This window comes from Oryzias latipes, chromosome 9 (genome assembly GCF_053564925.1).
Source record: "Oryzias latipes strain Hd-rR chromosome 9, Olatipes_Hd-rR_3.1".
Taxonomy (NCBI): Eukaryota; Metazoa; Chordata; class Actinopteri; order Beloniformes; family Adrianichthyidae; genus Oryzias; species Oryzias latipes.
In genome coordinates this window covers 24,618,750-24,633,438 of record NC_136245.1, presented here as the reverse complement: position 1 = coordinate 24,633,438, position 14,689 = coordinate 24,618,750, and the positions used below count along the sequence as shown (strand labels likewise).

The window sequence follows — 14,689 nt, the reverse complement described above, 5'->3', positions numbered from 1 at the left end:
ACAGAGCCAACAGGTCTGTAGACGACGCTATCAGCCTGGCCCTTCACTTCATCCTGCAGCATCTGGACTCCCTGGGTACTTATGCTAGGATCCTGTTTGTGGACTTCAGCTGGGCTTTCAACACCATCCTCTCCTCTCTGCTCCAGGAAAATCTCCTCCAGCTCAACCTGCCTGACTCCACCTGAGGGTGGCTCACTGACTTCCTAATGGACCGGAGGCAGTGTGTGCAGCTAGGGAAGAATATCTACACCACCCAATCTATCAGCACAGGATCTCCACAGGGCTGTGTACTTTCTCCTCTGCTCTTCTCCCTGTACACCAACTGCTGCACCTCCAGCGATGACTCTACCAAATTGATTAAGTTTGCAGATGACACCACCCTCATCGGGCTCATCTCTAACTATGATGAGTCTGCCTACAGGAGGGAGGTGGACCGGCTGGTGTTGTGGTGCAGCATCAACAACCTGGAGCTGAACACCCAGAAGACAGTGGAGATGATAGTGGACTTCAGGAAAGTCACAGCCCTCTCACCCCCTCTCATCCTGACAGACTCTCCCATCACCATAGTGGACTCTGCCCGTTTCCTTGGCACCACCATTACTCAGGACCTCAAGTGGGAGCCGTCCATCAGCTCTCTGCTCAAAAAGGCCCAGCAGAGGATGTACTTCCTGCGAAAGTTGAAGAAAGCCAAGCTACCGGCCCAGATGATGGTGCAGTTCTACACGGCCATCATAGAATCCATCATCAACTCCTCCATCACAGTGTGGTACACCGGAGCTACAACCAGGGACATAAACAGACTGCAGTGTATTGTGCGCTCAGCTGAGAAGGTGATTGGCTGCAACCTTCCATCTGTCCAAGACCTATGCGCCTCCAGAACCCAGGGACGTGTAGGTGGGATAGCGACCAACCCTTCTCACCCTGGACACAGTCTACTTGAACTACTCCCTTCGGGCAGGAGGCTAAGGTCCATCAGGACCAGAACCTCACGACACAAGAACAGTTTCTTTCCCTCTGCAGTCATGAACACTTTTTAACTCCTTTCCCGTTAAACCTTTTCACCTATATGTCCAGTTACCAGTCCACTACCCGCACCTTGATCATCCACAGTTTGACCTGTTTGCACAATTTATTCCTATTTTTTGTTTTGACCAATTTTTATTTCTTTCTTACTTTTGTTCATTTTTTATATTCTTAAGTGTTTTATGTCGCACATTAGCACCGCAGCAAATTCCCATTCTGTGAAACTAATCTGTACACTGAAAATGGCAATAAATACTCCTTGAATCCTTGAATCTACAAGCTTTTTTAAACCTCATTTTTTTTCCCATTTGCTGTTGATTCACACAACGATTTGAAGAAAAAAAATACTCAAATGCAGTTTTTATCTGAATTTTCTTTATATATGTCCTCCATCATGAAAAAATTGCTACAGAAACATGTTAAAAACACCAAAAAAATTTATTTTCATGGGAGCGGGTCTTTAAAATTAATCAACAAACACATGAATCATTTAACTTGAGATTGGTTTAGGTCAAAAGTATGATAAAATATAAGCTAAACCTGTGGTTTTACAATTTTATTTTTGCAATGGGTATGAATAAAATTAAAGGTTAATGAAGATCAGAACCGGTTCACACGAGTTTGATTAGTGAGATATTTTCTTAAATTCTAAATGCAGTTTATAACTTAACTCTTGCTAGTAAATAGACTATTCAAATGTTAAGTTTGGATGCATTTTAAGGCCTTAGAAACATCAGGAGCTCAGAGTTCATTTCTTTTTTTTAACTTCTTTTTCTTTTACTTCAGCAAAAAGAATCTAAACCAGCCGCTATACAGAATGTGTGTACCAGTAGTGCTAAAGTAAAGGACACTGAATAAAAGGTTTATGACAGCTATAAAACTTTAGTTTTGGCTTGAATGTGGAAAGTAAGACGCACATTAGATGGCAGATCTGCTTTTTGTGAAAAATTCATGCCTGTCATGTTCACTGAAAGGTTCAAACACAGCAGTTATGTTCTCCTCTTGCCATCTGTGGCCTCATTTTGTGCTATCTTACAGTAATTTACGCCTGATCAGAAAGTACACTGCAGTCACTGTGACCAAGCTTCTCATGTGTCGTAGGAAATCGATTTAACAAACTTTTTTACAAAGTTTCAAATCATTTCTTCAAGTTTTAGAGACTTTTCTTATTTGTAAGTCTTTGTACACTTTCCTCTTCTTAAAGAACCACCTTTCAGAATCCTTTTGAGTTACTTTCTAAATCACTTCAATAATTCTTATCTTTTTTCCATAACTGCTCTACCTCATTTCCTCCTCGTTCAGGCTGTTAGTTTTCATTTTGATCTTCTCAGATCGCATTTTCCAAGCATCTATCCCTTCCCATGTTTCCTGATTTCAGCCGTCTAACTTTGTTTCTCATTTTAGTGACGGTTTAATGCATCCATTCCTCCCTCCCTTTCATCGCACTGACTCATCTTACACTGCTTTCTCTCAGCTACAAGCACCAATCAGAAAAGGGATTATTTCTTTTTAGCCATCTTTTATAGCGCATCAAAGGTTCACAGACATCTGGAACGGAACAAGAATAGAAAACAGATGCTATTTATAGCAGGCTTTAAAGAATGCATTCAAGTTGAAACAGGAGCACAAGATCAGTTTGGATTCTGTCTGAACACAGGCAAACACATGCGCTCACACACACAGAATAATCTTAGCCTCACACACCTTCCCTTGACCAAAGGATAACAGTGAAAAACAATAGCATCCTAAAGATCCCTGTTAAAATAGACTAAACGATTTGCTGAAAACTTCTGAACACAAGTATTAGGGGCATAACAATTCATTGAAACAACGATTCCATTCATATCATAATTTGTGGTTGACAATTATGATAGTTACAAGACGACAGTCGATATTGGTTCATTTTGAACGATCCAATTCGATCCAATTCACTGACTATAAATCGATCCAGGACATCTTCTGCCAAAACTTCAACCAGTGTTACTCAGAGATAAATACCTGGGTACTGAAGAGTGCAGGTGAAGTTTTCCAAATTCTTCAAATTTCTTGCAAGACAATCAAGTGTAAATTAAATATGTGTATAAACAAATGAATAAACAAGAATTCATGGTAAATCCTTTCATATTTTAGTTTTATAAAGTTTAGCTCACTGTTATTTTTCCACATAAAAATGGGATACAAAAGGGATAATACTAGACTATTCTACCACACTCCATGATCACGTCAGCAAAATGCCAAATGTTTCCACACATTGGACTTTAATGATGGCTTAATAATTTTCTGCTGCCATCACATGCTGTGATGGCACATGGTCGTTTTTTTATCATAGAAAAATAAACTCACTGTCTCAATCCAGATGGTTTTTCCCAATATGAATTCTCGATTTATTTCATTTTGAAACAATTTTATAGTGGTATAGGTCAATTCAACTAAAAACTTGTCTCAACCTGGTTGGATCATAGGAATAGAAATCGGTTCATCAATTGAGTCAATTACTTATAACACCCCTAACTAATACTGGTTCTCTTCTGTAGATGCCAATGAAAATATCTCACACAGTTCATATCTTCGTCACTACTTTTGAATATTTTATCATAATTCTGAACACATTCATTATACAAGTCAGCATCACTGGCAGATGACTGATGTTAGCCTCATGAAGATCAGTGATCTAACTTAATTATACATGATGTGTTACACAGAAGAGAGAGGGAGGGGGGGCGGGACAGAAGGGGGACAGACAAGCAGTATAAATATAGAAAGTGAGAAAAGGTGGTCAGAGGGGTAAATGTGCAGCTGAAAATGGAGCAGGGGATAAGTGGGGTGAAAGGCAGATCGGAGAACAAGTAAGGGAGGCTCAAGGAGATGAAGGAGGAGAGGAAAAGAACAGATGGGAAGAGAAGTGATGATGAGGACAAGAGCTGCAAACAGAAAAGGTCAGAGGGTTTTGATCCTTGTGTGTGTGTGTTTACTACAGCAGGTCTGCCTTAACATTTTCACTGAACATGGATGCAGAAGGCTGAGCGCACTTAGGCCCAGAGGGCCGGACACAATGAATAAATGTTCAGTGCACGCAGACACCTCATGGTATCCTCAGCACCTGCCTCATTTCCTGCTGCTGAGCTACAATAAGTGCCTTAAAAACACAAAAACAGGAATAGGCATGCACATCCCAAAAACAAAAAGACAGAAAGTTAGATAAAAAGGGAATGCTGGATGTCACCAAAGCATGGAAAGGTTTTGGAATTTAGGAAAATTGGGGAAAAATTATCAGACTTTTAAAAGGTTTGGAATAAAAAAAAGAAATATTCACAGAAAAGTTTATAATGAAGTATTATTTGACATGGAAATGTTTGTGCTAACTGTATTAGGTAAAAAAAGATTGCTCTTTGATAAAGTGAAATACATAGGGGCAGTTCACTGTTAAACTCACCTTGAAAAAATGTTTTCTATGACATCAAGTAAAAGTTTTAATTTAAATAAAAACAGCTGACAAACCTGACGCTCTATTTATTTTTATTGTAGTTGACATAGTCCCTCAGCTTTTGTAGACAGTGTTGACAATGTGGAGGCTTTCCTGCTCTGTTAGAAAAAAAAACAATTTCTTAAAATCATGGTTTTGATTTGAACATATAAATGATCATTAAGTGTGTTTGTCATAATCATTTTTTTTTGGTAATATAAATTTAGATCCCTGTTAACTTCGTTTTTTTAAACCTGCATGTGATACTTACAGTTCTCACAGTCTGATGCTTCTATGTTATTTATTTAACTAAAGTTTATTATTTTACCTGCAATTCTTCATTCACCATCAACCTACACAGACTTTTTACACTTCATATTAATAATTGATATCTCTGGAATAGAGGTTATTGAAGGCCAGCCTTTAAGTCATTGAAATTAAAAGTTGTTTGAAATTGGCATCAGTGTTACAGGAAAGCTTTTTTTTTTTTTTTTTAGAAAAATATGATTTGTTGTTTCATATTTTTACAGAATAACATTTATTTCCTAAAGACTGTCAATTCCATAGAGCTGAGTCTTGAAAAAAACACAACATAGAAATAAGGGTGTGTCAAAAAAACATGTTTTTTTTTCTTTTCTCTTTTTATGAACACCATGTCTTTAAATTTTTGATGGATTTTAATGTTTAGAATTATTTTTGAACCATTATTACTATCTCAAACAATACTAAATTGGTCAAATATTTTATTGAAAGTGAGGAACTTGTATGCTATGAAATATTTAAAGGGAAAAAAAGATTCATAAAAAGGACTGACCACCAATACACTCAAACATACACACTCTTAGTTTAGTGTCTTTCTTTGCATCTGATCCCCATCTAAAAAAAAAAAAACAGAATAAAAAATTGGATTTTGAATTGACGTGAATATAGAGATAGAGAGCAGAAGTTGAAATAAGATGAGGATTTCTGTTGTTAAGAGGTGAAGCATGAGAAGAACAGGATATCATGAAATATGTAGGAAGGAGTAGCGCAGCGCCGGAACACAAACCCATTAAAGAAAGACCTGGAAAATGCAGTCAGCTGGAAAAATAAATGTCCATTTCCTTGTGGTGCAGAAAGAAACAGATGCACCACTAAAAGCACAGACAGGGCTGTGCCCTTTATTTTTAAGCATACGGTTACAAAAACGTTAATATTCCCTGACATGACCAGTTTAACACACCTTCAAAGGAACAAACACAACTTCTGCATCTATAGTGCTCTCTTCATGTGCAGAGTTGAGTGTTTTAAATCATTAATTGAGTACAGTACCAGTGAGATTGTTGGTCTCATCCACAGCACAGTGAGAGATCCCCCTCTAACTCTATTTAAGCTCACTGCTTGTTCGTAGTTGTGTTTTATTTTGGGAATTTGTCAAGCTTCTGCCTATACAGAGGCGGCTTTGAAAACTAAAAATACATGTAGCTCCTAAACACTGACCTCTAGAGCTGTTGTTCACACACTTTCATGCAACAAGCAACTTTTGTGGTTTTTCTCACTAATGTGCTGTTATTAATTTATTTTTTGTTGTTGCTCATGAGCCCTTCACCACATATTGACTGTCAAGCGATTAGACCATCGACTTTCTAACAAATCAGCTTTGCCTCCTGCTGTCTCTGTTCTGCAGAGCGATTCCGACTTCAACACACAAGACTGCTGGGGAAAAAAATGGAAATGTTCCTTGACAATATTTGGAAGTTATTTTCCTTTTATAACAGTCATCATTTTGACTTGATGAATAGAAGTCATCATCAAAGGGCGTAACACATTAGAGGCGGATGGAACGCAGTTGTCTCAGCTATTTGGAAGACAGATCAATGATGTGTTTATTGTGAGGCTGCACCACAGTTCCAGCATTTTCAATAATTGCTATGTTTCTTCTCACCTTTTGATTTGCTAACTTAGAAATAATAATAATAATAATTATAATACTTATTCAACTCTATTCACTATTTGTTCTTCACAAAATTCAACATTTTTTAAATCTGTCTTCACTACACACTTCATATTGTTCCTTCATCCTTCCATACATGATCTATTGAGGTGTGGGGAAAAAACATGCAAAACAACAGTAAACCCTGTATTTCTTCTTTTTCTTAACAAACAAGGAATTATCAACAGATAATCTTACATAATACTGACTAACTCACTGTTTAACAGCTTAAAATCATCAAAATTTTAAATATTTAAGACATCAAAAAGCCTATGTTTAAGAAACCAGCTGTGAGAACAAATGCTAAACTTCACTGTAATCTCCACATGGAAATCATCAGTCCTTAAAAAATGTATAGTGATCATAAAATCTAATAGACTCAACAAAATACATTGTATTTTTGGTTTATTTTATTATTTTATGGACCATAATTGCTTGTTCTCAGCGTATGTGTTTATTTCTTGTAATTCTATAAAAATTACTGTTTGTATTTGAAATCTCGATATTATATACTATCCACCTATCCATCTTTATAAGTTGTTAAACTTCATCCAAAGCCCTTTTATTCATGGTGTTATTTGTTTTTAATTGTAATTTTATCAGTTTAATAATAATAACAATTAATAAGTTTATAACGACAGTATGACTGCTCCACTCATTGCAGTCTATAACCTAAATTTCTGTCTGTCTTTGATATCATTACAGTCATGGAGCTCTTCTTTTCAATGAAGATGAAGTTGATCCTAACTTCTTTCCACGTGGTTCACGATTACAAAAATAGGGCTAAATGTTTGTATCATTGTCATCATTATATTCTTCCATAGCTTCAAAGCAAGGATGTTCAGAGATGGATAACAAGGGGGAAGAACAATGCACACTATGTGGTGTTTTCTCTGCAGACATGATGATACGACCAGAATAATAATCAACCACATGAGGCTGATTTGATCTATCTTTGTGGAAGATGAAGGCGAATTGTGGACTGCAACAGGAGCATCAAACAGCCGGTTTCCTTTACCTGGATGCTGCAGGAGAGCTCGGAGTCGTCCAACAACCTGATCGTGCAAAGGATCTCCTGATCCAGGGAGCGGATGCTGGGGCTGCGAAACCGGAGCATTTTCATCCTTGAGTCGGTTCAGGTTCAGCTGTTAGCCGCTCCAAACAGACCAGAGGCAGCAGGCGTAAAATTCACCAAGGACTCACTCGTCCTCACGCATGGCGCGTTCCCGGCGGGTCTCTGACGCCTCTTCAGACGCCCTTGGAGGCGAATGGGTGGATGGATAGGTGGATAGTTGGATAAGAGAATGGATGGATGCGACAGTGAGAGAGGAGGAGGAGGAGGGCTTGCATCCGTCTGCTGCTTTCCCACTGGTGGATCTGCACAGGAGGGCTCTCTCTGTCTGACTCAACCCCGCCGTCAGTTCAAAGCACTTTGGAGAGGCTGTAAGCCATGATGCTGGAGGAGAAACACCCGCCTCTACGGGGCGTGGAGACAAACCATCTCACCACAAATCTGAAATAAATAAATAAATAAATAAATAAATAAATAAATAAATAAATAAATAAATAAATAAGTATTATTTTTTTCAAATTAGCACATTAAATTATAAAGAATTATTAAAAAATATTGAAAATTTACGATAATACACGTTTTTTTCATTTAAAATAAGAAAAAAATGACTGTAACTGAAAAAAATAATCAAAATACAACTAAAGATCGCTATAAATAGTGTTACGTTCATAGTTAATATTTAAAAAATAAAAATAGAAAAAAAAGTTATATATATTATAGTGTGACTGTGTTTGGCCTGAACGCGGTCCCTTTAAACGTGAGCGTAACGGACGTGCGTCATCACGTCACGTGACAGCCTGCAGCCTTGGTCCCGCTGTTGAATGCAGGATGTGCAGCGGAGAGTTTTGTCTCTTAATTTGATCACCGCCACCAGGTTATACTGACTCTCTGCTTCTATTGTGATGTTTAAATGTACATATTGTTTTTAAAACGCCATTAAATTACACCTGTTGTAGGTTTTTACAAATCTACATGGAATATTATCATATTTGGAGCCATTTTTCCAGTTTTCTGCAGGACTCTTCAGCTGAGGCTTCTCTATGACACAACAAGTTAACTTTATAGTGAGAGAAATTCATTATACTTATAGAAATTGGTTTAAATAGACGAGAATGTATCTTATATCGCCTCCACAATCTGCTTATTTAATAAAAAATACAAAGCTGAAAGCACACAAAAGTTTTAAACAACCAAGAAACAATTTAAGGGGCCTTTTCTTTTTGATAGGACTGTCTTTCCTCGTGAGATTACCTGATTGAAAACCACAAATCCTTGCTATAATCAGATTTTATTTTTTGTTCTTTTAAAGTCTGCTGAGGACCTGGCTGGAGGTGTCTGAGCATTCACAGACAGGATGATCTACATCATTATGGGAGTCTCTGGCTCTGGAAAGTATGTGCACAGTTATGTTGTCATTAAAGTGTATCAGACCAGTTTAGCAAATTTATAAACACCCACACGCACAGTTGTGTTTTTCCCTTTTTTTTTTTAAACGTTAAAGTTTTGATTTGTATTTATCTGCTGATGTCCTTCATAGTTTTCCTATACATCTTAAATTTGTTCTTATATTTTACATTTAACGCCACTTCCATTCAAAGAAAATTAAGCTAAAAATTGCATTTCTGAGTATCTCTTTATTCAAGTCATTGTGAATCAGGAGCAAATGAAAAAACAAAGCAGTTTGAAAAAGAGCGTATATGTGACGTATAAAAAATACCCTCCTCTTCACAGCAACGGGGAGGGTAAGTGGGGCGGGGTTGCTCCCCTCTATCGGTCTCGCCCACATTCAGAGGCAAATTTCTAATGAACTACTGCCACCCTGCAAATACTATATCCTAAAAAGCGACCCAACATCATCATAATGAAAAGACCACTGGGAAGGCTTTAAAAATAGATCAGAAATGATCGGAGTGGGTCTTTAACAGCTTCAGTGTAAATACAATCTGTTCAGCATTTTTCTCCGGAAAGCATTGACATTTCCCTGAAGCTTTCAAATGTTTTGACATTTGCTCTTGTAAAAGTGGTTCCTCCAGCTTAAAATATAATTACTAAATCATTCAGTTCCTAGCCTCAATTGTCAACTCTCATGTCTGTGACTAGTTTGTGAACTGCTTTCCAAGGATTTTTTTTATTTCCGACAAACAGAAGCACATTGGGGATTTTCCTGTCTAAAAAGGTAAACAAACGAAAGTAGATTTTGTTTTCACACCGTTTTGCTGCTTCTTTCTGTTTCCAATCACTGGTGTTTTCACACTAACTTGTCCCGCTGTGTTGCACCATCAGCTGAACTGGCCTTTTCACGAAGGAGACAGCTTCCATTCGAAGGAGAACATCGAGAAGATGGCTCGTGGTGAGCCACTCACAGACCAGGTCAGTCTCTTATGTGTGCTTTTACAAATTTTATGGTTGGAGAATGCATGCATGTCTTTTATGGAGCTCATATTTTCACACAGTCACGAGTGAATCATTCTCGTGTCAGGTGTGCAGCAACACAAACCCTGTCATTCATTGAGGTTTCTCCAAACCTGAGTTGCTGTGACTTAAAATCTTCCTCCTTAAAACGTTTCGCCGCAGCGAATATCTTCAAAGATACTTCACTACGACCATCAATGCTTGTCCTCCTAGCTCACTGCTCCTCTTTTCCGTTTAATCCTTCATCATAAGGTTGTTCTCTCTGCCCCTGCCGACATTTGTAAGAGCTGAAAAGCTCCAAACAATTGACTGGCTTCTCTCCAAAGCTGAACGTTCAAACCTGCAGGCAGAGCAGCGTCTGCAAACATTTGGCAGCAGTCTGCTGGTAGCTGCGCTTCAATTGATAACCTCCCACTCAGGTTTCCTCTCAGCGCTGTGGAGAATCGCTCGGGCACCTGCTCTGATTATCTCTCCGGCATATTTCAAAAACAATCAACAGTTTGCAGTCTGAGATCAAACGGTGTTCTGAAGAAGAAATGTGTGAATGTGGGATTAGTGTCAGCCTGTGCCATGTGGTAAGTCTTGGCAGGGAGGGTGCTGGCATGAGCGGAGAGGAGAGTGTTGGGAAATATCCTAATAAAAAATGTGGATGCGTTGTTACACATGCTGCTTGTGATCTCCGAGTGTAGACATGCAAAGAGGCTGAAGAGGCATTCGATTCTCTTTCTGCTGCATTATGTCACAGCGGCCAATAGGGCAGTTTACTTTTTGCACTAAAAGGTATAAAAAAAAAAAAAAAAAAAAAAAAAGCATGGTTTTTGAATGGCGGCCCTGAAGTTAGAATTACATCGATAAAACGCACAAAAGTATTAAAGATCACAACAAATACAAATGAACTGAATGCCAAAAAAAAAAAAATGAAACGTTTTGGAAAGCAAAAGCAATTTGCAAAAACCAAAATGAAACGTTTAAAAGCGACACATGGTAAGAAATCTGAAAAAGTAGATGCAATGGGACATCGCTGATTGGATGATGACATCCAGTACCTCTTCATGCCAAATAACTTTTAGTTGAAACGATGGACTAATGTCATCATCCAATCAGTGTGTAACAAAGTTGCATTTGTTAATTGTCTGTGTCTACTTGATTTCACCTGTTTTTCTGCTCACCTTCTTCCTCACCAGGGCATGTTTGGACAAATGTTTGTTAAGCTGCTTGGCAGCTAATTTGAATGTTCAGCTAAAACCATTTTGAAAGGGGTGTTTAGCTGTTAACCCCCACATCCCTTCTGTAAGGTTTTGAACCAATCGGGGCGAGGCTATATAAGCAGAGGTGTTTGCTCAGTAAGGACAAGGTGGATGGAGTTGGTTATTGAGAAAATGTTGGACTATGAAAAACAAAACAGTTAACTCCAAACAAACCAAGACCCAGACTGGTCACACAGTGATGTCCCATAGTACCTAACCCTAACCCTTTTGTTTGTGTCAAATACTGAAAAATCACCCATAACTGAGACTGCAGCCTATAACCCAGTACGCCCTTTATGGTGGTTAAAATAAGGTATATTTTAGGTTACCAAAATAAAGCACTATGAATTTGCTTGGGTAAAAACAAATTGTAAATGAGGATGAGGTACAGTCTCAGGGCTTAACATTGTGATCATTAAATAAACAAAATTTTGCAATTTTACTACAATGAAGGACATATTAATATTCAGGTATAGTTTTGTCTAAGTCATACTCTAAAAAAACAAAAGAAAACAAAATGTGTTCCAGTACAATGTGGGGATACGTACCGTGTCACCAGACTCTTGCCAATACACACCCCTACTGGAAATGCTCCGTACCAACTATAAAACCTTTATTAGTATGCGGACATTGAAGATGCACTTGAAAATTTTCAAACATCATCATCCGATCAACAACTTCCCATACTACCTACTTTTTCCAGTTTGTCATTGTGTTTCATTTTTAAAATATTCCATATATTTCAAAGTAGTTTATTCAAATATACACCTTTTGTATCATTAGATTCAAAACCCACATTGTAACAGTAAAATATGTCCAACACAAGAGGCCTTCAGTTCTCATTTGTTTGCTCAGCTGTTGGAAAGGACAAGTTAAAAAAAAAAGCTACAATAGTAGCTATTGTAGCTTTTTTTTTTTATGGTCTTAACCTGCAGCAACACTTTGCACCAAAAGAGAGGTCAACCACAGCAGAATGAACCCCTTACTTTGTACATCTGGTGCATATATATATATATATATATATATATATATATATATATATATATATATATATATATATATATATATATATATATATATATATATATATATATATATATATATATATATATAATATATATATATATATTATAGATTCCTATTTTTTAACTTCAAATTATCTGCAGTGTAAAATATGAGGAAAAGAACAATCCAAAATGGCACACTGACCAAGGAAGAAGATCAGTCTCATGGTTTTTTTTTAAGAACACATAATGAAATATTACAAAAATTCAATGATCCAACTCAATAATAAACAAAAACAGAGAAATTAAACCTTAAAAATGGTGATTTGCTTTGTTCCCTTAGGACAGATTTCCTTGGCTTCTCAAAGTTCATGAAGTCATCCAGAGGTGAGAAAATCCAACTGTATCCATGATATCTGCTCAACTGTTCCATTTAAGACTTAATTGGGTTTTGCAAAGTGCTTTAAAATAAGACAAGATAATCATTTAGTCGTTCCACAATGGGGAAATTCCAATATAGCAGCAGCATTAAAGATAGTATGACAGATTACTTGATTACATTTCAGTGTGTTGCATTCATGCAACTTCCTGTTCATGTGTGAACATTGGTAACTATAAGCAGCACTTTTTTTCTGCATTCACACAGAACATGTCAGGAGTACAGCCAATGAAAAAAAACATCTCTCTAAAGGATGTTCACCTGCATGACACAGATTTCCCTGAAAGATTAAAAACCCTCCAATCTTTTCTTTGTACGTTTTTTTTCAGTAGGATTGTTTTGGTTTTCTTTCTCCCCTTTTTTATATTGCCGGTACCCAGTTTTTACACAGTCTTTCTCCTTTCCGTCCTAAATACCTGCACTATTTGTGTGTTGTTGTTTCAGGGAAAAGTGTTCGGGCTGTGATGCTCTTGTGGCATGTTCTGCTCTGAAGCGCCAGTACAGGCAGATCCTCCTCCACGGCTCCAGAGCCCTGTCTGCTTCTTCGCCCGGATCCCACCTGGACATCTCCTCTTCTTCACCTGATGTCTTTTTTATCTATCTGCACGGTGACTACGACTTCATTTACCAGCGGCTGGTGACCCGGCAAGGTCACTACATGAGGGCCGACCTGCTCCGTTCCCAGTTCGATGCTTTAGAGCCTCCCTTAAATGAGGAGAATGTGCTCACTCTGGACATCAGGAAGGGTGTTAGTGAAATGGCTGTGGAGGTTGAAAAGCACATCATGAGTGTGAAGCCCTCAACAGAAAAGCTGTGATCCTGCATGCTGAGACGGATGCTGCTGTGGTTCATAGCTGAATCAAACCCCTGCAAACTGTGGACATTCCCATTATCTTCTGTGATGGATTTTGCCCTGGAGCAGTAGGCTTTAATCAGCATGTAATTGAAACCAATTTAACACAATGAACGTAGTTCATTACATACCTGTATTTATCTATATGCAATGATATTTTGCTCAAAGATTCAGCGATCCTGAGTAGAACATAATTGGTTGAATTAAGGTGAGAAATACATTCCTGTTTTATTTCAAATGCAGATCCACATTGAAGCTCGTGCTGATTTTTGTCGCCTCAGAGGAGCCTAAAGCAGTCTACATAATCTGCTTTAGTTCTGAAACTATTCAGTCAAAATAAAGATTTTAATTTGCAAAAGGTTTGGATTGGGATTTGTTTTGTGGAACTATTTCTGCATTTTCGTTTTTAGCTCATTAACCCATAAGAACTCATGGTGACATCAGTGAAAAATATCAGAAATGGTTTCTGTGGTCCACTTGTGGTTTGTGATAAAATATACATAATTTTATTTTTAAGGGAAAAAAAATGGGTCTGGGTCCTTATGGGTTAAAACCGAATGACCTACTGATTAATTTAAAGTTTGTGTGCAACAAATATTTTTAATTTTTACCATCGACTGTTGCATCGAACGCAATTCAAAAATAAAAATGAAATAAATATCAAACAAGTACAGATCATGTATTTATTTATTGAATTCATGTCTTAACAATTATACTTCCTACCAGAACTGTCCTTTTTCTACAAATGCAAGAAGAAAGCAGACATCACTGCTCTCAATTTGGGTCGGATCAGGTCAAAGCTTCATCATTCCTGTTTTCAGATCCACTGATGACTTAAGAAGAAACAGGCAAACACGCATTCCCCACCTAAAATGCTTTTTTTCTCCCCCCACAAAGCGTGACTCATCTTCAAACCTCAACCCGAATATTTTTGGAGCTCTTAATCCAGAAAACCCCGTCAGCTACTCCCATATCTCACACATGCAGTCACACATGCTGCTGCAGATTACTTCTCCTCAGCCTGGCAGCAACAAACAAAACACACAGGTTGTCATGCTGATCGCATGCATGCATACAAATGTCAGAGGTTGGGCTTTGTCACCTGTGGTTCACCTCTGACATTGAGAACATGTAGTCACACACATTAGGATGTTTGTCTGTATCATTGTAGGGTTTGCCATAAATTATTAAATAATGTCTTAAA

At 37.7% G+C, this 14,689-nt stretch overlaps 2 protein-coding genes across 5 annotated transcripts in view; one reads left to right on the top strand and one right to left on the bottom strand.

Annotated features, from left to right (window-relative positions):
* The window catches only part of frmd3 (FERM domain containing 3), a 48,367-nt gene extending 40,394 nt beyond the window's left edge, over positions 1 to 7,973 (bottom strand). For 2 of the 3 annotated variants that reach the window (XM_011479015.4, XM_078953090.1), the window contains exon 1: positions 7,477 to 7,916. In XM_011479015.4, coding sequence (XP_011477317.1) covers positions 7,477 to 7,581 — 105 coding nt within the window. In that variant the 5' untranslated portion in view covers positions 7,582 to 7,916. Of the gene's footprint in view, positions 1 to 7,476 lie in introns of all 3 variants that reach the window. The other variant, XM_011479016.4, reaches the window with a different exon arrangement.
* Positions 7,974 to 8,274: 301 nt separating this feature from the next.
* On the top strand, positions 8,275 to 13,843 carry LOC101169116 (IDNK gluconokinase). Of its 2 annotated transcripts, XM_020705838.2 has the most exons (7): positions 8,333 to 8,404; positions 8,538 to 8,594; positions 8,840 to 8,922; positions 9,676 to 9,706; positions 9,814 to 9,900; positions 12,537 to 12,580; positions 13,077 to 13,843. In XM_020705838.2, exons 3-7 carry the CDS (start codon positions 8,885 to 8,887, stop codon positions 13,447 to 13,449), a joined length of 573 nt encoding a protein of 190 aa, XP_020561497.1. In that variant the 5' UTR covers positions 8,333 to 8,404; positions 8,538 to 8,594; positions 8,840 to 8,884; the 3' UTR covers positions 13,450 to 13,843. The 2 variants fall into 2 exon arrangements, with proteins under 2 accessions (XP_004072291.1, XP_020561497.1); XM_004072243.4 differs by lacking the exon at positions 8,538 to 8,594 and having other exon boundaries at positions 8,275 to 8,404.
* Positions 13,844 to 14,689: the final 846 nt, after the last annotated feature.